Source organism: Myxocyprinus asiaticus, chromosome 5 (assembly GCF_019703515.2).
Source record: "Myxocyprinus asiaticus isolate MX2 ecotype Aquarium Trade chromosome 5, UBuf_Myxa_2, whole genome shotgun sequence".
Classification (NCBI taxonomy): Eukaryota; Metazoa; Chordata; class Actinopteri; order Cypriniformes; family Catostomidae; genus Myxocyprinus; species Myxocyprinus asiaticus.
Window position 1 is genome coordinate 27,213,163 of NC_059348.1, and position 26,498 is coordinate 27,239,660.

The window sequence follows — 26,498 nt, forward strand, 5'->3', positions numbered from 1 at the left end:
AATAATGTACAGATTTCGCTGTTTCGGAAGGAAACTGGTACTTTAATTCACCGGTGGATTGTGATGCCATGCGAGAGGCAGACGTGTGAATCACGAGCTCTGCGCACTTTGCTAGTTTTTTAATTATTTTCATGTTATAATCTGGTGAGATTCGATACACCCAATTACATATTTGCTCTTTGAAGTAAACATGGCAAAGAAGTCAAAATCCTCAGACTCTGGAGACATTACAAGACACTTACGTGCTCAAGCTGACACCCTCGAACAGGCCGCGAGCCGGGGATTCAATTTGGAAGGCACATCGGGAGAAGAAATCCAGCGTCAACTGTCCAACATCTCGGTGATGCTGACGAAGTTTGTTGCTGACTTGGAGGATCTTGCTGTAATACGTCGATCTATTATGGCGATGGAAACAAAATTCTCTTGAGTTGGTCACAAGAGTAGCAGATGTTGAGAAACGAATTGATTATCTGGAGTCATCGGAAAGGGAATTATCCACTAATCCGCCCGCATCCAAAACAGACTTGGAAAACATTTTGGAAAAATTGGAATATCTTGAATATCTTCTTGAGCCGAAGGAACAATATACGAATAGTTGGAATTCCTGAGCATGAATAGGGCAGAGAAATGGTGAAATTCCTGGACGAGCTCTTCCTGAGTGTGCTCGACATAACAGGCCATAAGCTGGAAATCGAGCAAGCTCACAGAGTCCCGGCATGCAGATCTGCTGAGGGAGACAGGCCCCGATCAATTCTGGCCAAATTTCTGAGATCATCCGATATAGATCTTGTGTTGCGCCACGCGAGGAGCAAAGGAAAGACCTTGTTCCCGGACTTTGCGAATTTGACAAGAGAGAAACGCGATCGGTTCAAGGAATGTAAGAAACTTTTACATCAACGGAAGATCGCTTTTGCATTGAAGTTTCCGTCCAAATTGAGAATAGAAACGAAGGATGTTCGCAAAGTATTTACATGTCAAAAACAGGCACTCTCCTTCATAAATACACTGGAGTGAGTAAGCCATTTGTTGTTTCTTATATTAGTGGTTTGACTCGCTGAACATACACTCGATTGTCTGAGGAAGCTGGGCGACATTTTTTGTTTCTTTTTGCATTGGTTCCGCCTAGTGGCTGGAGTTTGTTTTGTGGAATGACACTTCATTCAAGAAACTTTTGCATTGACGGAAGATCGTTTTTACAGTGAAATTCCCGGTCAGATTGAGAATGGACACTATGGATGACCGCAAAATATCTACATGCTCACATAAAGGACGTCTTTTATAAAGTTGACGGACTGAGTAAGTAATGATATATTTTTTTTTATGTGGCCTCCAGTGAATTTGACTCACTCATTATACTGATAAATAAACATCTACAATTCAAATGTCTCAAACAGAGTAAAGGTAAATTAGGAAGAGTCATTATTGTTTTAGGAAATTCAGGGGCAAAGGTTGAATTTGGGTAATATTTACGCACCTAACGCTGATGATCAAGGCTTTTTTATAGATCTTGAAGGGATGTTGCAAGCTGCTGGCACCCCATATGATATAATATTGGGAGAAGACTTCAATCTTTTGATGGAATCTGTCCTTGATCATAGTGAAGCAAAAGTGCTTAAGCCCCCTAGAGCAACACTGACGCTTCACAGGATGTGTAAAAATCTTGGTCTTACAGATATTTGGAGACTTTTGAACCCATCTGGTAGGGACTATACATTTTTTCATCAGTCCATAAGATCTATTCTAGAATAGATTTTTTTTATATCTAAGTCCCTCATTTCATCTGTTGTTGACTGCTCAATTGGAAATATCTTAGTCTCAGATCACGCCCTGGTGAATTTAGAGATGTTGCCACATACGGAGAAAAAGAAATCATATAGTTGGCACTTTAATGTATCCCTTTTGCAAAATCCTGATTTCCAACAAATGTTAAAGACTGAAATCAATGTTTATATGGAGACCAACTGGTCCTCAGTATCCTCTGTGGGCGTGGCTTGGGAGGCACTTAAGGTGGTTCTTAGGGGCCGGATCATACAGTATGCCTCATTCACCAAAAAATACAAAGCACAAGAACTCGTGGAGTTGGAAGGGAATATTAAAAGTGCAGAGGCAGAGCTGATGTCATCTGATGGCCTCAGAGAATTGACTCGTTTGAAATACAGATATAATACTATTTTGTCGCGGAAGGTGGAGTTTTGGTTATTCAGGGCAAGACAGTCATACTTTGAGTCAGGGGACAAAGCAGGAAAACTTTTGGCAAGATATATAAAAGCAGAGAGAGTCTTTCTATAATTCCTTCAGTGAAATCTGCTGGTGGTGAAATATTTACCTTGGCCATTGATATTAATAATGCTTTTAAAGAATTCTTTATAGTTCCATGTCTTCGTCTACTGATGAAGATATTAGAAAATTTAGATCTCCCTAAACTGACGACTGAGCAAAAAAATTCTCTTGATTCTGAGATAACCTTGGAGGAACTTGATGAGGTAATTAAGGCCTTACCTACTTACCAGGGCCAGATGACTTTGCTGCTGAATTTTTTAGATCTTATGCTACAGAATTGGCTATACGGAATCATTAAAGAACGGAAAGCTTCCTCCAACCATGACACAAGCCTGGACCAGTCTGATTCTTAAAAAGGACAAAGATCCAAGTGAGTGTAAGAATTACCGTCCAATTTCCCTGATCCAGATAGATGTAAAAATTTTGTCAAAAATTTTGGCTAACCGATTAAGTTGACATCTCTTATACATATAGATCAATAAACCCCACTTGGGTTTATTTGGGGCCGCAGCTCTTCTGATAACATCAGGCGTCTCATCAATATCATGTGGTCAGTAGCAAATGATCAGTCTCCAGTCACTGCCATCTCACTTGATGCCGAAAAGGTGTTTGATATGGTAGAATGGGATTATCATTTTAAGATTTTGGAAATGTACAGGATTGGGAGTACATTTATTGGTTGGATTAAGTTACTTTATAGACACCCTGTAGTGGCAGTAAAAACAAATGGATTAATTTCAGATTATTTTACTCTGAATGGGGCACTCGGCAGGGTTGCCCTCTTTCCCCATTATTGTTCTGTCTTGCCCTGGAACCATTAGCAGCTGCGATAAGAAAGGAGGATGATTTTCCAGGGGTGGTGGCAGGAGGTGTGGCACATAAGCTTCTGCTTTACGCAGATTATATTTTATTATTCGTCTCCGACCCCACTAGATCTATGCCTTGCCTCCACAGAATTATTAATTCCTTTTCCAAGTTCTCAGGATACAAAGTCAATTGGTCTAAATCCGAAGCTTTGGCTCTGACAGTGTACTGTCCAGTAACGGCCTTTCAGCCGGGCGCCTTCCAGTGGCCCAAACAGGGCATTAAGTATTTGGGAATTTTATTCCCAGCAAATTTGTCTAATTTAGTCAAAGTTAATTTTGATCCCTTAATAAAAAGGTTTTCAAATGAGGTGGACAGGTGGGCTTCATTACACTTATCGATGATTGGGAAGGTTAATGTAATTAAAATGAATTGTATTCCAAAATTCAACTACCTGTTACAATCCCTCCCTATAGATGTCCCCCTCTCTTATTTCAAGCAATTTGACAGCACAGCGAAGTCCTTCATTTGGAATGGTAAGCGTGCCAGGATAAAATTCAATAAGTTATAAAGGCCGATTGACAAAGGTGGGTTAGGCCTACCCAAGATTTTGTTTTATTATTATGCATTCGGTCTCAGACATTTGGCTCATTGGTCACTTCCACCTGAGAGAGCCCCTCCCTGGTTTTGTATTGAAAAGGAAGCTCTTGCCTCTATCTCGCCTCTGCAAAGCCTTTCGATCAAATTAATCGGAGAAGTTAAGTCAAACCCCGTTAATTTGCATTTACATTCGATATGGACAAAAGTGTCCAGAGTGTTTAAAATGTATTTAAAGTAGCTTCGAGCATATGGCAGAACCCTAAACTATGCATTAATAAGTCCCCTTTCTGTTGGTCAGATTGGATTGTGAGGGGGGTTAATACACTCGGTGACCTATATGAGAGTGGAGTATTGAGGCCTTTTGAAAATTTGGTTCAAAATTTTAGGATTCCCAGATCTCAATTTTATAAGTATTTACAGCTGCACCACCTACTCTGCACTGTTTTTGGGAGTGGCACGCACCACCCTAGTGCAGAAGATACTCTGGGAGTGGTGATTACTGCTTTTGGAAAAGGTCACGAGGCATCAGTGTATTACTCCCTGCTAATTCAGAGTCTGGGGGACTTTAAATTCCCTCAAAAGATTATGGGAGGAAGATTTAAATTTGTTTTTGGAGGAGGGAGTGTGGGCCAGGATTGTTAAAAACGTCAAGTCTGCATTAGAGATGCAAGGGTGCGCCTTATGCAATTTAAGATTCTACATAGATTTTACTGGACCCCTTCTAAATTGTATAGGCTTGGTCTTAAGGACACAACCACCTGCTGACGATACCATTCAAAAGATGGAGACACCACCCATGTTTTTTGGGGGTGTCGTAAGATACAGGAGTTCTGGTTGAGGGCCCAGAATTTTATGGCCAACATATTGGGTACTCAGATCTCCTTTTGCTCCAGGTTCTGTATTTTGGGTGACGGGGCAGTCATTGATGTAGGAGATAAGTACATGAAGAATTGGATCCTGGCTGGTGTTATGGTGGGCAGACAGGTTATCCTTAGAGGATGGAAGTCAGCTGGAGCCCCCTCATTTTGTGAGTGGTGCGAGGAGATGGGCAGGGTGGCAGCTTGAGAAGAGTTGTCATATAGAAGGCTAGGGAACATGGATATGTTCATCAGGAGGTGGGGCAGCTATTTGGCCTTTTTGGAGAGCTCTCAGGGAGGGGCAGTGGAGGGAGATGTGTTGTTTTAAATGTGTATGTTGTAGCCTTTTTGTTTTTGAACATATACTTTTTTAAATGTATTTCTAAATATTTTGTTCTGTTTTATTGTCTGTTTGTTTATCTTCGTCAATTGTATTTGACACTGAGGTATCTGGTTGTGTTGGGTGGTTAATGTTCGGGAGGAAGGGTTGTAAATAATATAATATTTGTTCTTGCTTTTATGTGTTAATATAGGAATCAATAAAAAACGTTAATCCAAAAAAAAAAAAAAAAACTACAGTTAAATGATTCTCCAAGCAAAATCTACTGGACACACAACGTGTGAAGGCAAATCAACTGATAATGTAGCGTTTGCAGTCAACTGTGACACCCAGTTTATCTTTTGGCAGCAGTACATTTTGTTTTTCTTGTAAAACATTTTTTTCTTCATTTTCACCATGACAATTGTCAGTAAACTTGGTTCTAACATCAGTATTGTCAACACAAAAGACTGAAAAGCTGTATGTGAAAAATAAAAAGATTCATTAAAAAAACAAAAACAAAGTGGCATTCAACTGATCACCAAGTATGGTCAGGACATTACTGATGTAAAAAACAGAACCATCACTATTTGAATTTTTTAATTTAATTTTATTTTCTCCCCAATTTGGAATGCCCAATTCCCAATGCACTCTAAATCCTCGTAGTGGCTCGCCTCAATCTGGGTGGTGGAGGATGAATCTCAGTTGCCTCCGCACCTGAGACCGTCAATCCATGCATTTTATCACGTGGCTTGTTGAGAGTGTTACCGCAGAGACATAGTGTGTGTGGAGGCTTCACATTATTCTCCGCAGCATTCACGCACAACTCACCACATGCCCCACCGAGAGCGAACCACATTATAGTGACCACGAGGATGTTACCCCATGTGACTCTACCCTCCCTTGCAACCGGGCCAATTTGGTTGCTTAGGAGACCTGGCTGGAGACACTCAGCACGCCCTGGGGTGGTAGTCAGGGTCTTTACTCGCTAAGCTACCCAGGCCCCGAAAAAAGTCATTTTTGATCAAATCAAGACAGGCCCCATTTCCAGCAGCCATCACTCCAACACCTTATCCTTGATTAATCATGCTAAATTGCTAATTTGGTACTATAAAGTCACTTGCCATAATATCAAACACAGTTGAAAGCTATATGGTTCGTTAAATGAAGCTTAACATGGTCTTTGTGTTTGTTTTTGAGTTGCCACAGTATGCAATAGACTGGCATATCTTAAGGACAATATTATGGCAAAAAAGAAACAGCTTTCTCTAGAAACTCATCAGTCAATCATTGTTTTGAGGAAGGAAGGCTATACAATGCTTGAAGTTGCCAAAATACTTAAGATTTCATACAAAGGTGTACACTACATTCTTTAAAGACAAAGGACAACTGGCTCTAACAAGGACAGAAAGAGATGTGGAAGGCCAGATGTACAACTAAACAAGAGGACAAGTACATCAGAGCCTCTAGTTTGAGAAATAGACGCCTCACGTGTCCTCAGCTGACAGCTTCATTGAATTCTACCCGCTCAACACCAGTTTCATGTACAACAGTACAGAGAAGACTCAGGGGTGCAGGCCTTATGGGAAGAATTGCAAAGAAAACGGCACTTTTGAAACAGAAAAACAAAAAGAAAAGGTTAGAGTGGGCAAAGAAACACAGACATTGGACAACAGATCATTGGAAAAGAGTGTTATGGATCTTAACCCCACTGAGCTTTTGTGGGATCAGCTAGACTGTAAGGTGCGTGAGAAGTGCCCGACAAGACAGACACATCTATGGCAAGTGCTACAGGAAGCATGGGGTGAAATGTCACCCGAGTATCTGGACAATCTGACAGCTAGAATGCCAAGGATCTGCAAAGCTGTCATTACTGCACGTGGAGGATTTTTTGATGAGAACTCTTTGAAGTAGTTTAAGAAGTTCTGAACATTTTTTTCAAATTGCAATAGTAGTTTTTTCATGTTATTAATGTCCTGACTATGTATTGTGATCAGTTGAATGCCACTTTGATGAATAAAAGTACTAATTTCTTTCCATAAGAGCAAAATCTGTACATTATTCCAAACTTTTGGCATAATGTGCCAGTGTCTCGAATGTTTTCTTTCTTGTTGAGCAAATAAACAACACACTCGTCATCACTGCAGCAGCTTGTAGAGAAACAAGTGTTCTTTTTTTGATCTGCTCGCTAGAGAACTCGTTTGTTTGTAAACTTGTCGTTCTTCTCATCCGTGATGGGCGGAGGGCAGACTAGCTGATAGGTGCTTTGCGCCATCTACCGTACCAGGGTTAAACTGCTTGTCGATTAGCGCCACCTATTAAAAGGCAAGAATGTGCTAACGGCGATCTTTCGCGTCACTTTCTATGTGAAAGGGCCATTCATCTGCGATTCAACTTTCATAATCGCCTTTGGTGTGCAAAGGCTTTTACAGCTCAAATAATACACAAGCTGCTTTTATAAAAATTAAAAGCTTTACATTTTTATAAAGACAATGAGGGATGTCGAAATAATTTTGTGTGGTAATTAACTTTATACCACAAATGCTGTCGACTGAGCTTAACTTGTATTGAACCCGGAATATTACTTGAATCTAAAATGTCATGTCCTAGTAGTAAATACAGTAAATTGTATATTAAGGTGTAATAAGCGTTAATTAACAAGTGTTTCATGCAGAACCATACTATTCATGTACTGACCGAGGCTACTCCCATGATGAGAGGGAATGTTACGGAGGAGCAAGCATCAGGGGTTTGGCCAAAAGTTGTGTAAGGAGTTTGGAACCAAGCTTTCTCATTGGCCCAGATTACATCACACAAGGGCAAGATAGATGCTCCAAGCCCAATAGCAGGTCCATTCACAGCAGCAATGATGGGCTTCTTAAATTGAATGAATGTGTTGACAAATGTTCTGAGGACCAAAGAAAACACATTTCCTTATATTACTGAAGATCAAATCTTTGCTACTGAAATTTTATTAAAAACCTCTTAATATATACCTACTCTCTCTGATTTGATAAAGCAAACAAAACAATTTTTTTTTACCTGATTGTCTCTGCCATTTTGATGCTTTCTTTTTTCCTGTCATCTGTGAGCCGTCTGATGAAATAAATGAAGTCGAGGCCAAAGCAGAAGACACTTCCCACAGCGCTAAGTAGCACAAGTTTACTGTCATCAGCTGCAGCTGTGGCCATGGCACTCTGAACCTCCTTCATTACCTGACAAACACATTCAGCACATGTCAGTTTGAGTCAAGATATACCAATTCAGAGGATGAATGTATTCTACAGGGGAATTAGATTATTTTACAAGTACTGAGTCAAATGTCAGGCTACTTGTTGAGACAATTTCTATACATAATTGTGTGAACTGAAAGCACAATATTTCTAAAATACAATTTTGTGATATAGCATGTGATAAATTTAGACTTACATCAGGATTCAGTGCGTTGTTCTCAGAGGTTTTAGTAGAAAACAGAATGTGTGTAAAGCCGTCTTGTTTCTTAACTACAATGTCCCTGTAGCGGTATGCACTCTCAGTTTGACGAACACTGAACCGCAAGCGCTTGTCAAAAGTTGCGCGGTCTTCAAAACGCCGTTTTCCTGTTAGCCCTGAGCTGCCCATCCCTCCTGCCGCACCACTCTGTGTAATGGCTGTTCCATTGGCTGATGATGCCTCCATGAGAGTAGTGACTCCTTTAAAACAAAAATAAAACCAAACAATTTATTAAATGACTTTATACATGAAAATGTTTCTAAATATACAGTGGCGTTCAAAAGTCTTTAGTCCACTTGTGAAAATGCTTCTATTTTGCACTTTACTAATCGAATTCAGTTTCCTTTTTTAGCATTACATTAAGTGAAAAATTTAGTTTGAGACTTCCTTAGTATTTAGTATTACTCAACCCCACCCCTTTTTTGCCTTAATGACAGCATGCACTCCAGCTGGCATAGACTCCACAAATTATGCCAAACATGATGATCCATGTTATCCAAGCAGATTTAAGAATGTTTCAGAGCATCTTCTGTGCTTCAGTGGAGGCAAGGAAATCTGACCTTTCATAAATAACCATAATATGATCAATTTCACAAATTTGCTTATTTCATTAGTGATTTAGAATCTTAAATATTCAAATTTCTTAAATCTTAAAAATTCTTAAATTCATAAAATTAATGTCTAATTATAGTTTTACATTATAATGTTTCTTCGTTTAAAACTTTTCAAAATCCTTTGTGAACGTTTATATTAAATTTTGTATTTTCAATGTGGACCCAGACTTATGAAACCACATCTATGTTTCACTTTTTATATTGTATTTTTTCATGTATCTGAATCTGTATTAAGATTGCACCACCATGGTCAAATAATTGGTAAAAATTAAAGTGAATTCATTCTGGTGAACTGCACTTGCATATAAAAAGGGCTCATGCTTAGAATATGCTATCTCTACCCATTCAGTATCACAAATTATTAGTAGTTAGAACTACTGTTATGTTTTATAAGCAGCATAAACATTAATAAGTGATTATTTCCATCTGTTATACAAAGTTCCAAAACATATGAGTAAAATCAAGACCACTGTATGGAAGTCAAATTTGATGGGAAACTAGCATTTTCATACTTGAAATAATTTAGTAAACGGTTTTTGTATCGAGTTCAGGAGGTACCCTTGATATAGCTTCTTAATTTTCTGCACCAGAGCACCTGCTTTCATTCATCAAATGCTTGTTTTTTAGCCTGTTGTGTTGCACCAGGACTGTACTGGATCACATAATCCATCAAATTATATGACTGAAGAAAAATAATTATGTGGTGATTTCATCCAGTCCCAGAACTAAAAACCACTCTCCTAAACCTCGTAAGAAAATAATATTCTCAGTCTAAGGTATCATGAGCATACCTTTCCCGTTTAATGTGCGCACAGCAGCTGGTGTAATGGGGATCTGTGGCGGTGGAAGGGCTGTTTGCGCCCTGGGCCTCGTGCCCATACGAGCCCGCTCCTCTCCCGGTACACGCACAATTCCAGCAGGTTTCTCCAGCAGGGCAACTTCAGGAGGAACTGCATCTGGCTCTTGCCCTCCCTGTTCCAAACTGTGCGCCGCCTCACTGGGAGACTCCTCTGTGTCAGTGCGGTTGTTCATCGGGCTCTTTGGCACTAGAATTTTTATGCCAGATTTAACCAGGTCCATACTACGCCGTAGTGCACTCACAGTGGGGGCTGCAGTTGGCACTGCCATTGGGATTGTATCAGTGATTGTGCTTGCTACGCCAGTGCTGCTCATGCTAGCTGAACGCTTGTTCTTCTGCTGCTGTGAATTTGCTTTAGCGTCACTGTCGATGTATTCTGGTGAAGGTTGTGGTTGCTGAAGCCGCTTCGTGGAGCTGCTGGAAGGTGTGCTTGGGGCAGGTGGAGAGGTCTTCTCTGGACTAGGAGTCGCACTACTGCTGGGTTGATGAGGCCTGCTGATCTGTTTGCGTGCATTGATGCTAGTGTTGCCTCCGGTTGTGCTGGGAGCGCCACGTGTTGAACGTAGTAACGTTCCGTCTTTCTGCTTCTCACTGTGCTGACGATTAAATTCACGAATGAACTCGATGCAGCTGGACAGGTGACTCTCTGGCTCCCAGGTGTCTCCCTCAAAGCCATAGCCTCTCCAGCGGACCAAGTACTCTGTCTTCCCCTTCTTGTTCTTCCGTTTACCCACTATTCTCTCCACCTGAAGACAGCCATGTAGATAAAATTATTGCTTAGTGAAATTAATGTAAAATAATAATTGAGAAGAAAAATCAGCTACAACCAGCTACAAAATAGAAGTCTGTAAGTTTACTTCTCATACATAAACTGCACCATCCCCTGCATCAATCTGTCTACTGACCTAAAGGGTCAGTGGATGATCACATATCTCTGGCACTTCACAGAACACCTTGGCAGTTAGTTAACCTCTATCAGGAGGATGCTCTTTACTGATAAAAGTTCTGCCTTCAACACCATTGTTCCTGATAGGCTGGTTTGAATGCACAGGAAACTTGATCTTTTATCTGATACTGGATTTCCTGACTGGAAGATCTCATATGGGACACCCACAAGGCTGCGGTCTCTGGACATGCCTACGCTCCTTTCACCTTTCACTGATCAGCAACACTTACAACAAAAGGTCCATATAGCACAGGGGTGTCCAAAATCAGGCCTGCAGGCCATCTGCAGCCCCTTTGACTGCTCTGATGCGACCCGTAAGAGTTTATAGAAAAAGAACAGACCTTGGCCCACTATGAAGAAATTATATGAAGTTTGGAATACTCCTTATTTCCAAAGATGAAGCGTCACACAAAAGGAATGATGCATTTATTAAAGGACTGGCATCAGGTTAGATACTTCATTCATGTACTTGTTCTCGTTAAAATGTCCCGATACCTTGCATCATACAACTGAGTAGAGCTGCTGTTGTGCGAGCGGCTTCATGGAGTTTATTAAGCATGCACAGAGATGCACAAACCGAGCATACTCTTACAGAATGTCTTTTGCACTGGGAAGTACGCTTCCGAAAATCTACAAAATAAAATGTTCTGTGCAATAATCTATCAAATTAAAATCGTATCTGTAATGCAAGTAACAACAGAAAAAAAAAAACTATAATTTAAAAGCTGAAAAATAATGAGCAAATCCTTGCATCACTTCATAACAGGAAAATGTAATCGGATTCTGATTATTGTGCTGGGTCACACCAAACACTGCTCAGTAGCAGCTCTATATGTGCTTTTCAGTGACACTGAAGGGATGTCAAAAAGATTAAAATGTGAATATGTGAGTGTAATATTTTGTATAAGATACATCACTGTTCAATAAGGGGGATAATTACACAGTCACACACATTCACAAGGTAAAGTTATACATTCTGAATCAACAAGTGTGTCCTCCGACTGAAGATGCTTCTCAGCAAAACAGTCGGTAAAGGCCCAAGCACACTCATGGTGAAGTGCTTTTCCATTTTTCGCTCAGAGCTGAAAAGAAGTTTGAAACAGCTGAGCAGCGACATACTGTTTGCGAATATTCAGACACCTGCCACACCACTGTGGGAGGTGTTTAGTGGTATACACTACCGTTCAAAAGTTTAGGGTCACTTACTCATTCTTTATTTATTTTTATTTTTTTTTCACATTTTAGAATAATAGTAAAGTCATCACAACTATGGAATAATAGAAATGGAAATATGGGAATTATGTTGTGACTAAAAAAAATCCTAAATAAATCAAAACTATGTTATATTTTAGCATCTTCAAAGTGGCCACACTTTGCCTAGAATTTGCAGACATGTACTCTTGACATTTTCTCAACCAACTTCTTGAGGTATCACCCTGGGATGCTTTTTAAACAGTATTGAAGGGGTTCCCATCTATATGCTGGGCATTTGGTGGCTGCTTTTCTTAATTATTCGGTCCAAGTCATCCATTTCAAAAACTCTTTTTTTTTAAATACAATTTTAGTTTTGTAATTAAATAAATTAATATGTTGGCACAATTATATTTTTGTCTACAAAACTAATTTCAAACATTTAATCATACACCTTCAGATCAAAAGGTTTTTAAGATCATGAGAAACATTTCAGGCAAGTGACCCTAAACTTTTGAACGGTAGTGTATTTAAATATGAGGACGCTTGAGCCAACATATAAAACAAACTAATATGACATTAAAATGTGTTATCAAAGACTTAGTGCCTCATTCTATGAGCAAATTTACATGAGATCAGTAAAAGCTTTAACTACTCGATGATGGTTTAAAGTAATTTGGGCTGTGAATCGCACCATTTTTAACTAATTAATTAATTAATTAATTAACTACCTAATTAAACACACAGTTCCCTTACGACTCATTACACTTGACATTGCATGCTAATGCATAAGGGGAGTTGTCCTTCCACACGACCTATTTGAAACCTCTCTACAATAATGCCAAATTTCTAATATTGGCTATGGTGTTCTAGCCACGCCCTTTTAGGCGCGAAGCTGTCCGCTATAAAAGCAGGTGCACAAACACCATTCCTTAGAATTTTCTTCCTTCAAGACAGCGAATCATCTCTAGTCTAGAAGCCCTCTACTGCATCACCTCGTGCCGGCACATGCCCCCAGAACACACATCAAAGTGCTCCTGACACACAACACTGTTCCCCTCATCCCCACTGCTGTTTGTCGGTGTAGGGCTTTACTGGTTGTTTAGATCAGTGTTACTATCAGAAATCATTAATAATTATTTCTTTAGTTATTAATTTATATTTAAATTAATTAATTGAATCTAACTCATTAAAACCTCATATGGGGCTCCAGCAAATGTAGTGCTACGTTTAGGAGCGGGTTTGCTTATTAGCAATAATTAATAATTATCAAAGATAATTTTTAATTATTAAAATCAATAGAACATTGATGAGAATCAATGTTAGCTTTTTTAATCCTTTAAATCAACAATTATCAAAGATAATCGTTAATGGTTAACATCGATGAAACATTAATTAAAATTAACACTAGCTTATTGATAATTCAGATTCAACAATCATCAAAGATAATTATCAATTATCAAAAATCAATAGAATATTAATAAGGATTAACATTGACGGGGCACCACACTGGAATCAGGGACTAATAACCAGATAGTATAACAGTCTCAATATTAGATTGTTTTCTTAGGAAAATCGACATCTGAAGAATATCGATTTTCGGGAAAAAAACAATGAATGAAGGCTTGAATCCGAGCACTGACATCCCGTCAGCATGACACAGGTGTATGCAAAACAAACCAAAACACTTCTCTTTGTAATATAACAAAGTTTATTTATGCAGTAATATCAATTAATAATTAATACAATGCAGTCAATAAACTTCCGACTTACAACTACAAACTAAACAGTGATATGATTAGATATGGAAATCAAAATAATCCTATAACACATGAGGGTGTGTGTATGTGTGAGAGCGAGTGTGTGTGTGTGTGTGTGTGTGTGTGTGTGTGTGTGTAAGGTTAGTACGAGAGAGAGAGAGAGAGAGAGAATTAAGTGATGGCCCTAAAGCCGATTTCGCGATCGTGGGAGAGAAAGCAGCTGTTAGTTTATCGCTCAGAGACGCAGTGGACGGCTCGTAAAAGTCCCGCGTTCTTTGACTCTTTAATGGATAAACTCAGTTTGCCGGTCTCACCTGCGATGGCGGAAATGCACAACAGTCCAATGTGGTTGGACCACAATACAGCAAAACAAATTCGTGATAATTAATACCCTGAGTATTAATAATGAGCGGACGTGGCGGTCTGTAAACTGTACAAGCAAAAACCTTGACACAAGAATAACACACTATAATATTCTATCTCTGCCCAGATGAAAACCTCTTACTTGAATTGCATGAGGATGCAGAATGTGTGTTCATCCGTCCTTTAACTCCGACCCGGTTCCTCGAGGCTCGGGTGATGACGGGAGGCCGTTTCCTCACTCTGTCTGCGGGCGGTACGGCTGCTAATTCTCAGCGGGCTGGCCGAGAAATCAGAAATTTCGACTTGACAGAAGATGGAAGAGAAATCTTTAATCTCTTCACTTCTGCAGGCAAACGGATGAAGATGCGGATTGCTCGGTGGTCTCCTTCGGATCCGTTAGAGTTTTCGGTTGAACACAGAGTAATCTCAACTCGTCCAGCGAGATGGAGATTGTATGGCCACAGTTTCAAGTCGGACGTTACTTCCTAGTGCCACGAGGTTGCACCTGAGAGCAGCGATGAGCTGCGTCTATACACTGCGATCAAAGTTGCTGGAAGCAAATCCCGGAAGCATTTCAGAGGTATTTCTACTCCTGATGATGTCATGGTTTGAGGGACGTTCTGTTGTGTGCCTCATCCAATAGAGTTGAGAGTTCAATCCTTTAGTGAGCAAGGCTTCATGGGATTTGTAGTCTGTTTTGGACACCCTCTGTTTGATTTTGGCACAATTTTTATCAGTATAATTTATGACCTGGTATGTGGGGGCCTGAGTTAGGTTTTTATGACTGTGTTAGGCCTACCTTTGTCTTCTATCTGAATACATGAGGCCCAACATCGGGAAAGGAATATTGTTGTTCAAAATGTTGTTCAATATGTTTTCTGTGTCTCACATTAATCACATGCAATAAAGTTTGCACATTATGCACAAATGCTTCCCAATGGCGAGCGGCGCATTATATCATGTATGAACATACAAAGATTGCAAAAAGAGTACAGCGCTCACACGAGACGCTCACACTTTTTCAATAAAGGACTTTCTCACTTCAAAGCCCACATATTCTGCACAACCGCTTCCCAATGGTGAGTGGCACATTATATCTTGTAATGGATTACAAAGATTGAAAAAAGATTACAGCACTCATTGCACATGCACGAGATGCTCACACTGTTCAATAAAGGGCTTTGCTACTTCAAAGCCTCACATTATGCGCAACCGCTTCCCAATGGTGAGCGACGCATTATATCATGTTATGAACATACCAAATTGCTCTCTGTCCCGTTACGCAGACGTATGGCGAGCTCTTACTGGCATTCTGACTGGGTGCTAAAAACGATCGAACATGGTTATATGATACATTTTGCATGTCTGCTGCCCCGTTTCAACTGTCTTCTGTCTTCCACGGTTCCTTCCGAAGACACGCCGAAATACACAATCTTCTCGCAAAGAACGCGATAGAGGTTGTTTCATATGAATTAATAAGCCTGCTGTCCCGCTGCACGAATGCGTAGCGAGTCCTCACGGACGTGTCAGAACTGGTGTTTACATTGATCAAGCACAATCTGTGGTCTGACCACACAATATGCCAATGTTGCGTGCACAGACTGCGACTCACAGCGGTATTTACAGCCGTTAATTCCTCGTTCTGGAGAAGGACAGCGGGCTTCAGCCCATTCTAGTTCTGAGATGCTTGAATTGCATGCTCGTGACGCGCCCATTCAAAATGTTAACTCAGAAACAGATCTTATCGTACATCCGTTCTCAGGACTGATTTGCGTCAATAGATCTGAAGGACACGTACTTCATGTACCAATTGCACCGCGTTACAGGCGGCTTTTTAGATTCGCGTCCGAGGGAACTGTGTATCAAGTTAAAGTTCTTCATTTCAGTTTGTCTCTGGCTCCATGCATGTTCACAAAATGCATCGATGGGGCGAACGCCACATTGCAAATTAACAGTGTGTGTGTTTTGAATTACCTCAGCGATTGGCTATTACTAGCCAATCAGAGGCACTACTGAGTGAACACAAAGACTTGCTGCTTTGCCATATGGAAAATCTGGTCTAATGTCAACTGGTGAAAAGCACTGGTAAAATACGCTGGCTACCACCCCTGGAGTTCGCAAGTTCGAATACCAGGGCGTGCTGAGTGACTCCAGCCAGGTCTCCTAAGCAACCAAATTGGCCCGGTTGCTAGGGAGGGTAAAGTCACATGAGGTAACGTCCTCATAGTCGCTATAATGTGGTTCGTAGTCGGTGGGGTGCATGGTGAGTTGAGAGCGGATGCCACGGTGGATGGCGTGAAGCCTCCACACGTGCTATATCTCCGTGGCAACGCGCTCAACAAGCCACGTGATAAGATGCACGTGTTGATGGTCTCAGACGTGAAGGCAACTGGGATTCATCCTCCGCCACCCGGATTGAGGCCAATCACTACGTGACCACGAGGACTTAAAAAAGCACACAAGCACACAAGTTCATGCGTTTACACATGCGTACAGACCATTCTTCGGTGTCTGTTTCTGTTCAAACTGAAAAAACATTACCACTGAAGTCATTTCATTTTCCTGTGCATCGTGGTAACTTGCCACTGTCTGGCTGCTTTAGCACCATGGACAGCGCCAGCCTTCTACCAACAGGGTGTTATGCTGGGTCAGGTTTTCAGAAAGAAAGTGCAGACCGCAAATACATCCAACACAGGTTGGGGTGCGGTGTGTAATGGACGCCAGACTTTTGACACCAGGAAACAGGTGCGAAACGGCCATGACATGTCAACCGCCTAGAGCTACTGGCTGTCTTTCTAGCTTTGAGAGCTTTTCATTCTGATACTGTGAATCACCACATTCTGATTCGTTCGGACAACACAACAGTAGTGGCGTATATATGTTACCATGACACGCTGGCCCACGTATGGCCAGCGAAATGCATTATGTTCTTCCCCCGGTGCACCTCCTTCATTCCATCATTAGCAAAGTCCGAGTGGACATGGAAATAGTTCTGTTAATTGTGCCAAAATGGCCCAATCAGCCATGGTTCCGGAAATGATGGAGATGTTATACAGCTCGCCATGGGAAATACCACTGAGGAGGAATCTCCTCTCTCAGGCGCAAGGCACAATCTGGCATCCCCAGTCCAAGCTGTGGAACCTGCATGTGTGGCCCCTGAACGGAGCGTGCTAAATGTGTCAGAACTGATGCATTCAGTCACGAACACCATTTTACAGGCCAGAGCACCATCCACGAGACGCCTCTACGTGCTAAAATAGAATGTGTTCATTGATTGGTGTCTTTCACATGGCAAAGACCCAGTAAACTGTAAAATACATGAAATTCCCATATTTCTTCAAGAGCGATTAGATGCAGGACCCACTCCATCAACGCTTTATGTGGCGACTATATCTGTGTATCACGCCTGAAGCCAGCACCACTATAGACAAGCATGATTTAAACAAAGTTTCTTAGAGGAGCAAGACGATTAAATCCACCTCGGCCAACTACAGTCCCGACTTGGGACCTAACTTTGGTCCTAAAAGCACTTGCAGGGCCCCCCTTCGAGCCTTTGGACTCAATTTGCGCATGCTCTCCATTAAGACCACACTACTGCTGGCTCTGGCCTCAGTAAAATGGGTCGGTGACTTACATGCACTATCAATTGAAAATTCATGTCTGGAGTTTGGCCCCAGGCTTTCAAAAGCCACTGTCGAATCCAGAAAAGGCTATGTGCCTAAGATTCTAACCACGCCCTTCAGAGCGCAGGTGGTTCACCTTCAAGCTTTCTTCCCTCCTCCATTTATTTCAGATGAGGAACAATCTTTGCATTTGTTATGCCGTGTGGGCGCTACATGCATGCGTTAAGTGCACCTGCAAGTTCAGACTGTCCGATCAGTTTTGTGTGCTATGGAGGACCCATGAAAGGTATGTCTGTCTACAAGCAAAGACTTTCTTACTGGATCGTTGATGTGATTGCCCTGGCTTACGAGTCGCAGTGTAAGATCTGCCCAACTGGTGTTAAAGCACACTCAACTAGAGGCATAGCCTCTTCATGGACGAATGGTGTGTCTTTACAAGACATATGTGTTGCAGCAGGATGGTCTTCTCAAAACACATTCGCAAGGTTTTGCAACCTAAACGTAACGTCTCTCTCTCTTCACAAGTCCTCTGTTTAGAGCGCTTGCTATTTCATTTGCCAAACATATACTTATGCCCCTTCCCTTAAGTACGGGCTCCCTATCATTTTACACAACCGCCTGCATCAGGCCATTGTAATTTACCATAAAGTCACAAGCACTTTCATTATAAATAAACTCCTTTCCCGACTGGGTTCGTGAAGGGATTAATACATACTATATGACTATAGTTCATAAATTAATTCTGAGTGCTCCCCTCCTGGCGCAACATGAGGGTCACTCACTTGTGGCATACTCATGTTGGTCGCTGTCCCACGGGACTGTGGCATCATGTTTCCTCTCTAGAAAGTAATGTCGTGTAGTGCGGTGTGATGGGATTCTGTTCCCCATAAGTGTTAGCACACAATGTCAAGAGTACTGAGTCGTAAGGGAACGTCTCGGTTACATACATAACTTCTGTTCCGAGACGAAGTGAACGAGACATTGCGAACGCTGGCCACACTACAAGACTCAGAGTTCTTCTGAGGTGCGAGTGATGTGCTCCTTGTCCATCAGTCAGAAAATTCGGAGGAATGGTGTTTGTGCACCTGCTTATATAGCAGACAGCTTTGCGCCTAAAAGGGCAGGACACCATAGCCAATTTAGAATATTGGCGTTATTGTAGAGAAATTTAAACTAGGTCGTGTGGAAGGATAACTCCCCATATGCGTTAGCACACGGTCTCAATCCCTTCGTCTCAGGGAACCGAGGTTACGTACGTAACCAAGACGTTTTCTTTGATTCGCGATTAATCATGGTACATGATACATTACAACAAACATAATTGTTTTTTAAAATATTTACTTCATACTTTGTCTAAAGAACTTGCAAGAAATTGGTTAGTCATCATTTATTTTAATTATTTAAATATATATGTTAAAATGTTACGTTTTTTTGCGGACAGAGTTAATTAGACACATTTTTACAGGTATTAATCTTTGACATGCCATAAAATCAGTGGTCATGTTGTAAGTACAATTTGGGCAAAATCTTCTGCTGTTTTCCAGTGGAATTTTTTTTAATAATAGGATTAAATGGGCAGATTCAAATCATATCAAACTTTATTGGCAAGACAAACTTAAGAGTACATTGCCAATGCATTATTAGACACTATACATAAAGATATGAAGTTTAATTTGCTGAAGTTTAAAATCTAAAAACTATTCATTTCTCTGGCTCTTGTTCAGTGTCTTCAAGTATACCTGTCTGCAACCAGGTCCTTCTCAGTCTCTATCAAGCACACGCTGGGTCTCTCTCGGGCAGTTTCGCTTTGAAAAGGGTAGAGATGAAAGACAGTGAGCGTTGCAAAGAGATACAGCAGCTTGCCTGTATCACTCGCCCGCTTACGTGTGAGGTGTTCATTCTCCGTACAGTAAAAGCGCTCCTGTGTTTATTATGCCCGGGGTGTGCGTCACGCGCAATGAATAACCGTACGTTTCCACTGGTGTGTTGTGAGCGAACGTTTTCAATAAATTCCTGTGGAAGCCGAGCGCCACGCTCACGAGGTGGATTATGGGATTGACAGCAGTGCGGAGAAAGCGTTGAGGGCAGTCGAGGGCATCGGAAAAGTTCAAATTCTTCTGTTTTATGCAAATGAGGAATGGAAAACGCCGGGCACCAGGCAATCACTGTGAGCTGAAAGCAGTGATGTCTGTCATAAGTGCTTAAAATATGCCTTTAACGCTGGAATTTCTGCTGGATTCAGTGCTTTAATCACATCATCATGTATGTTTCTGACTTAAAACGGCTTCAAATGATGACTGCACACATTCATTGTGGCACTATTGTGGCTGGGTAAGCAAAAGTGTAATAAATCAACACTGTTTGTACATTGTGGGCATTCGGAAATGAAGCTGGCATCTTTCCAACTGTAATCACGTATATATAAGATGATATTATTGCTTGTATACTGAAAACAATGAGAGACAAAATGCACTGGCTTTGCATATTACAATCACGCCCCAATAGACCTTATTCAGACTAGAGCCATATTTGATTTTTAATGGGAATGACCACGAGGCTGTGAGGGATAGACTTACAGCCTCTTCAATGGGTTGTACTGCAGTTTAAAGTGTTTTTGGATCAATCCGCGGACAAAACATTGATAAAATATCTGTCCAAGAACATTCAGTATACAAAGAACTCTAGACAACATGAGCTATGGAAAATCAGATGTGATCTAGGAGCTTTATGCAGCTTTATACCGTTCATGCCATTGAAGAGATGGTAAGTCTATCCCTCACAGCCTCGTTGTCATTCCCATTAAAAATCAAAGATGGTGCTAGCATGAATAAGGTCTATGCAACAACTCTTTGGCGTAGTGAGCGGTGTTAGCTTTTCCGAGTTTTTCTGAGCCAGTGGAAATGTACTTTAGGAGTGCACTGCTTCACACAATCCGTTTAGGATGTGCAGTTGAGTCAAGGGAGTACCTTCTGAATATATATATATATGCCAAAAAGTGCTGGGTTCAAAATATTGATTCGGCGATACATCGTCATGATCTCCTTGCTGATGCGCGGATCGATGCAGCTGAGCCCATATCTATATTGCAGCATTTTGCAAGTTTGTATAGCATATCATGCGACGCAAGCTGGCTTTCAGTCACCTGAGCAGTAGTAAACCACCACATTTAAATTGGATGCAGGAAAAACTTAAATATAAAATACTGTATATGTGCATTTTGGCTTTTTGCCTTAACCGCGCAGTTGGGAGCAAGACATGAATTGTGTGAATCTTTTACTCTCAAGCAGAGCATGAAAGCAACCAAAAGTCTGGTACTTTTTGATCACAGGCAGGTAATTAAAGGAATGTTCTGGGTTCAATACAAGTTAAGATCAATCGACAGCATTTGTGGCATAATGTTGATTACCACAAAAATATATTTTGACTCGTTCCTGTGAGGCACTTACAATGGAAGTCAAATACTGACATTAAAATACTGACTGTTTCAAAAGTATAGCCATAAGACATAAAAGATGTGTATGTAAACATGATTTTAATGTGATAAAATCATTTACTAACCTTTTCTGTGTAAAGTTATAGCCAATTTTACAACTCTGTTACCATGACGATGTAATGTCAACAAACAAGACCCTAAAATGACTGTAAAATTGACAATTTAAACAACTTTAAACTAGGGATGCACCGATACCACTTTTTTTATTCTGATCTGATTCTGATATCGGAAATCTCAGTATCGGCCAATCCCCATCCCAATCCAGTACCAGTGTTGTTTTTTTGCATAATCAGTTTAGAATATCTTTACATTATTGTGTGGAACTAATTGGGAGTACTCTTTAATATGTAAAGAAACACAAACCTCTAACTACACATTATATCAATATAAATGTATAGCCTATTAAGAAACACTTTATTATTAACTAGTATACTGGATAATGTAGCAGCAAAATTAACAGTAATTCCAGTATAAGTCATCAGTAGAAAATGTGTGCAAAATTTTTTCAACTTGCATCTGGACTTTAAAGGATTCAGATCTCTTTTTTGTTCAATTTAGTTGTAAGATATCAGCTCACTTTTCATTCACACAGTTATTTTTTGGAACCCATTCAACTTAAATATTATTATGATAATAGTAATAATCTATAATAATAGTAATATATCTCAATCGTGCACCTTTAACTTTTAAATCCTCATGCTTTTATTTTGACATTATGAACTTTCCAGGGAGTTCTGTATGTGTGTGTTTGTAGGCAAGTTCACAGTAGTTTAATTTGCTTCTTATACAAATTCTGATAAAAATGCACCTCTGGTGCCATTCTAAATGCATATTATAAGTGAACCGAACTTTTGAGCATCTACTTTTGAGATGTTGTTCGTGAGAAGCGCTCAAATATTGCGCACCACGTGAAGGCTAAAAAAGCCGCGAGTGTGTGTGTAAACAGAGCAGCGCCATTCAATAACGAGTCATATGAACTACTTTAACTGTGTTTTTATGGTTCTTTTGTGTCACTTTTTGAGCTTGACAGTAACGAACATGACTAACACACAGTATCGGATTTGGATCGGGCTCGTTGGACCAATAACCGATCCATTTAAAATGTCAGTATCGGAGCCGATACCGAGCCAGGTATCAGATCGGTGCATCCCTACTTTAAACAGCTCAAATAATACACAAGCTTTAACAACAGAATTAATGAAAGTGCTTTTATAAAATTATAAGCTTCACAGTTTTGTGTTTAAACCCTCCAAAAATTGGCCACATTCACTTCAATTGTAAGTGCCTCACAACCTCGGTTTTTGAAAAGGAGGAACAAGTCTAAATTAATTTTTGTGGTAATCAACATTTTGCCACAAATGCTGTTGACTGAGCTTAACTTGTATTGAACCCAGAATATTCCTTTAAGCTCATCTTCCCGCCAACCTGTACATTTCAGACCCCGTTCGCACCTGTATTTAGAGCTGTCCACTTGTGATCGTATCTCCCGAGATGGATGTTAAAGGGATAGTTAACCCAAAAATGAAAATTCTCTCACCTTCATGATATCCCAGGTGTGTATGACTTTTTCTTCACCAGAACATATTTGAAGAAAAATCAAAAAATATCTTTGCTCAGTAGGTGCTTAAAATGCAAGTGAATGGTGATTTCTCTTTTGAAGCTCCAAAAATCAAAGACAGTCAGCATAAAAGTCATCGATATGACTCCAGCAGTTAAGTTAAAGGTGCACTAAGTAAGATTTAGTGATGGGTCATTCATGAACGATTCGTTCATTTTGAACGAATCTTTTATGTGACTCAGAAGAACGAGTAGTCACAGAGAGTGACAGGGTTGCTGCAGAGTTTTTAAAATCTAATTTCTAATCTAAACATGGCCTTAATATTACTTATCAGTAAAACAGGGTAGGCTATATGCAAGTTTAAAACACTCAAGGCTAGGGCTGAAACAATTAGTTGACGTTATCGACAACGTAGATAATAAAACAATGTCGCTGTCGAATAGTCGTTTGATCTTATTTAACATAACATGAGATCATATGAAACTCTAATGATGGTGCACGAGAGCAGCACTGCAGCTCTCGTCTGACTGAGGAAGAAAACTTAGCTCGCAGTCCAGATGCACTCTAAACTTTCTAAACAGCTTCAGGTGAAGTAGATCACGCAGTATGAGGGGATTATAATGCAAAAATACAAAATAAGTAAATACAGAAGCACTGTCACTGTGAAATAATGCAGAGCCGGATCTGGCATTCCGCTTAAGCAAAACTTGCATGTCACAGCATGTAAAAAGCAAACAACCTGCCGTTATATCTTTAATGCATCCTTTATTAAAGTTCAAATTATACACTGCAACAAAATAAGTTTTTGATTAGTCTTTTTTGGCTTGTTTTCCAAAAATAATATCTAAAACTCCTTTAAAACAATGTACATTTGCTTTGGGAGCTATACTACAGAAGAAAAATTTTTTATTGGAGAATGTTGAATACAATATTTAAATATTTTAAAATATATAAAAATAGCAAGACACATTTACCTGAGAAGCAACATTTAAGATATTTAGACTTGCTTTTAGAGAATATATCTTGTATAAGAACAAGTGAAAGAAATACACTTATATACAAAATACACTTATATTCAAGATACATTCTCTGAAAGCAAGCCTAAATATCTAATAAGTTGCTTCTCAAGTAAATGTTTCTTGTTTTAAGGATTTTTAGATCATTTAAATGGAAAACAAAACACAAACTCTTGATTACAATAGGACTTTTTTGCAGTGAATTTTTTTACTGAATTCCTTGTAATTCAGTGAGTCAATTAGAAGTATTTTTAAAAGATGATTTTGTCCTCTTTATTGTTAGTAAGCACGTTTATTACAATCTTTTAAGTCGAGGCACAAGTTGAATAGTCAGTTAAGAGCTAATGATTAATCGTAGCAATAATTGCCCGAATACTCTAATAATTGTTCTCACTGTGTAACACGCTGTTTAAAAAAAAAAAAAAGAATTATTCCTGGGTAGTAAGTGTTATTTCCTAATTGCTTATGCCTCAAAAGTATAGAAAATGGCTATTATTCCCCACAAACTTTGCTTTTGTGTCTAGGACAGTGATATTTTGAAATTTACCTATTTCCAATGAGAAAACAGGTGAATGTGTGTCTTTTCGTTCACATAAAGTCAGAAAAAAATAACATATGAATCCAAATTAACATGTATTTATACTAGAGTAATACAAAAATGACTACAAAAGATTTAGAAGAGAGACGTTTTTCGAGATTTACGATTATACTGTAAATGACTTTCATGAATCAGCCCCCAAATGTAGTCTCCCATCATGTTCTCGTTATACTGTCCTTGGTAGCGGCGTTCGAAGTCAAGTATATCCTGTTGGAAGCGCTCGCCTTGCTCCTCCGAGTATGCTCCCATGTTCTCCTTGAATTTATCAAGATGAGCATCAAGGATATGGACTTTGAGGGATTTCAGAGGTGGAGCTGAGGAGAGAAACCCATACTACCCCAACCAAAAAGACCTCAACGACTTGATTAGAAATCTTGGTCTCTCCAAGTCCAATGCCGAGCTTTTGACGTCTAGGCTCAAGCAGTGGAACTTGTTGGATGAAAGTGTACAAATCGCAGATCAGAGGAAGCGTCACCAACCTTCTTCCAGCTTCTTCACCCGTCAAGATGGGCTCTGCTTCTGCCACAATGTGACTAGTCTGTTCGAGGCAATCGAAATCGCCTGTAACCAGAATGAGTGGCGCCTCTTCATTGACAGCTCATCCAGGAGCCTCAAAGCCGTGCTGCTCCATAATGGTAACAAGTACCCGTCTCCTCCCCATGCTCACTCGGTGCACCTCAAAGAGGATTACAACAGCATCAAGACCTTGCTGGATGCCTTGAAGTATGATGAGTACGGCTGGAAGGTCATAGGAGACTTAAAAATGGTGGCATTCCTGATGGGTCTCCAATGCGGTTTTATCAAGTTTCCCTGCTATCTTTGCCTTTGGGACAGCAGGGACACCAAGGCGCACTACGACAGGCGGGACTGGCCACAGCGGACCGAGTTCTCTGTGGGGAGGAACAACGTCAAGTGGGAGCCACTGGTGGACCCCGGAAGGTCCTGATACCACCACTGCACATCAAATTGGGCCTAATGAAACAATTTGTCAGAGCTCTAGATAAGGAGTCAGCAGCCTTCAAGTACCTTCAAGACTTTTTCCCTAAGCTGTCTGAGGCAAAGGTCAAAGCCGGTGTCTTCATCGGACCACAGATAAAGAAGATCCTGGAGTGCAATGAATTCCCCAAGAAGCTCACTAGTAAGGAGAAAGCGGCTCAGAACAGCTTTGTCGCAGTGGTTCGGGGCTTCCTGGGCAATCACAAGGCTGAAAACTATGTGGAGCTGGTTGAGACTCTGGTGAAGAACTACGGCACAATGGGCTGTAGGATGTCCCTCAAAGTCCATATCCTTGATGCTCATCTTGATAAATTCAAGGAGAACATGGGAGCATACTCGGAGGAGCAAAGCGAGCGCTTCCATCAGGATATACTGGACTTTGAATGCCGCTACCAAGGACAGTATAACGAGAACATGATGGGAGACTACATTTGGGTCAATTTTTGTATTACTTTAGTATAAATACATGTTAATTTGGATTCATATGTTGTTTTTTTCTGACTTTATGTGAACGAAAAGACACAAATTCACCCATTTTCTCATTGGAAATAGGTAAATTTAAAAATATCACTGTCCTGGTCACAAAAGCAAAGTTTGTGGGGAATAATAGCCATTTTCTATACTTTTGAGGCATAAGCAATTAGGAAATAACACTTACTACCCAGGAACAAAAATTGTTTTACATAGTGTAATCGTTAGATTAGTCAATTATCAAAATAATCATTAGTTGCAGCTCTACTCAAGACACGTTCCCCACATATATCACATTAAAATTGGTTTATGTACCATTATATAAATAGATACAAATTACTGGTTGACCGATATTGGATTGTGCTGATTTGATAATGTGTTGAAAGAAAGCCAGTTAGTCTGCCAAAAGTTTTTTAAAATTGGTAGCCTATTTTAAGTGTTCTTACTCTTTCCTTCCTGTGATGGGGAGGGCCAGACAGAGGCTACAAGAGTCCAAATTGAATTAAATTCCAGGTGCACTTTATGCATGGAACTTTTTCATAACTTTTAACTTTAAAGGCACTTTAACTTTGAAATACACCGGGGACTCTTATTTTGAAATGTTTGCGCTTCACTGCTTCCAGCTTCTCATTCAAACAAATAAGAGAAATAAAATGTG

At 40.2% G+C, this 26,498-nt stretch overlaps 1 protein-coding gene across 1 annotated transcript in view; it reads right to left on the reverse strand.

Annotated features, from left to right (window-relative positions):
* LOC127441463 (chromodomain Y-like protein) overlaps nucleotides 1–26,498 on the reverse strand; it is a 56,978-nt gene that overhangs the window by 5,335 nt on the left and 25,145 nt on the right. The window contains exons 2-5 of the mRNA XM_051698916.1: nucleotides 9,758–10,571; nucleotides 8,290–8,552; nucleotides 7,903–8,075; nucleotides 7,558–7,768 (exon numbers count right to left, since the gene is read on the reverse strand). Of these exons, the coding sequence (XP_051554876.1) occupies nucleotides 7,558–7,768; nucleotides 7,903–8,075; nucleotides 8,290–8,552; nucleotides 9,758–10,571 (1,461 nt within the window). The remainder of the gene's footprint in view (nucleotides 1–7,557; nucleotides 7,769–7,902; nucleotides 8,076–8,289; nucleotides 8,553–9,757; nucleotides 10,572–26,498) is intronic.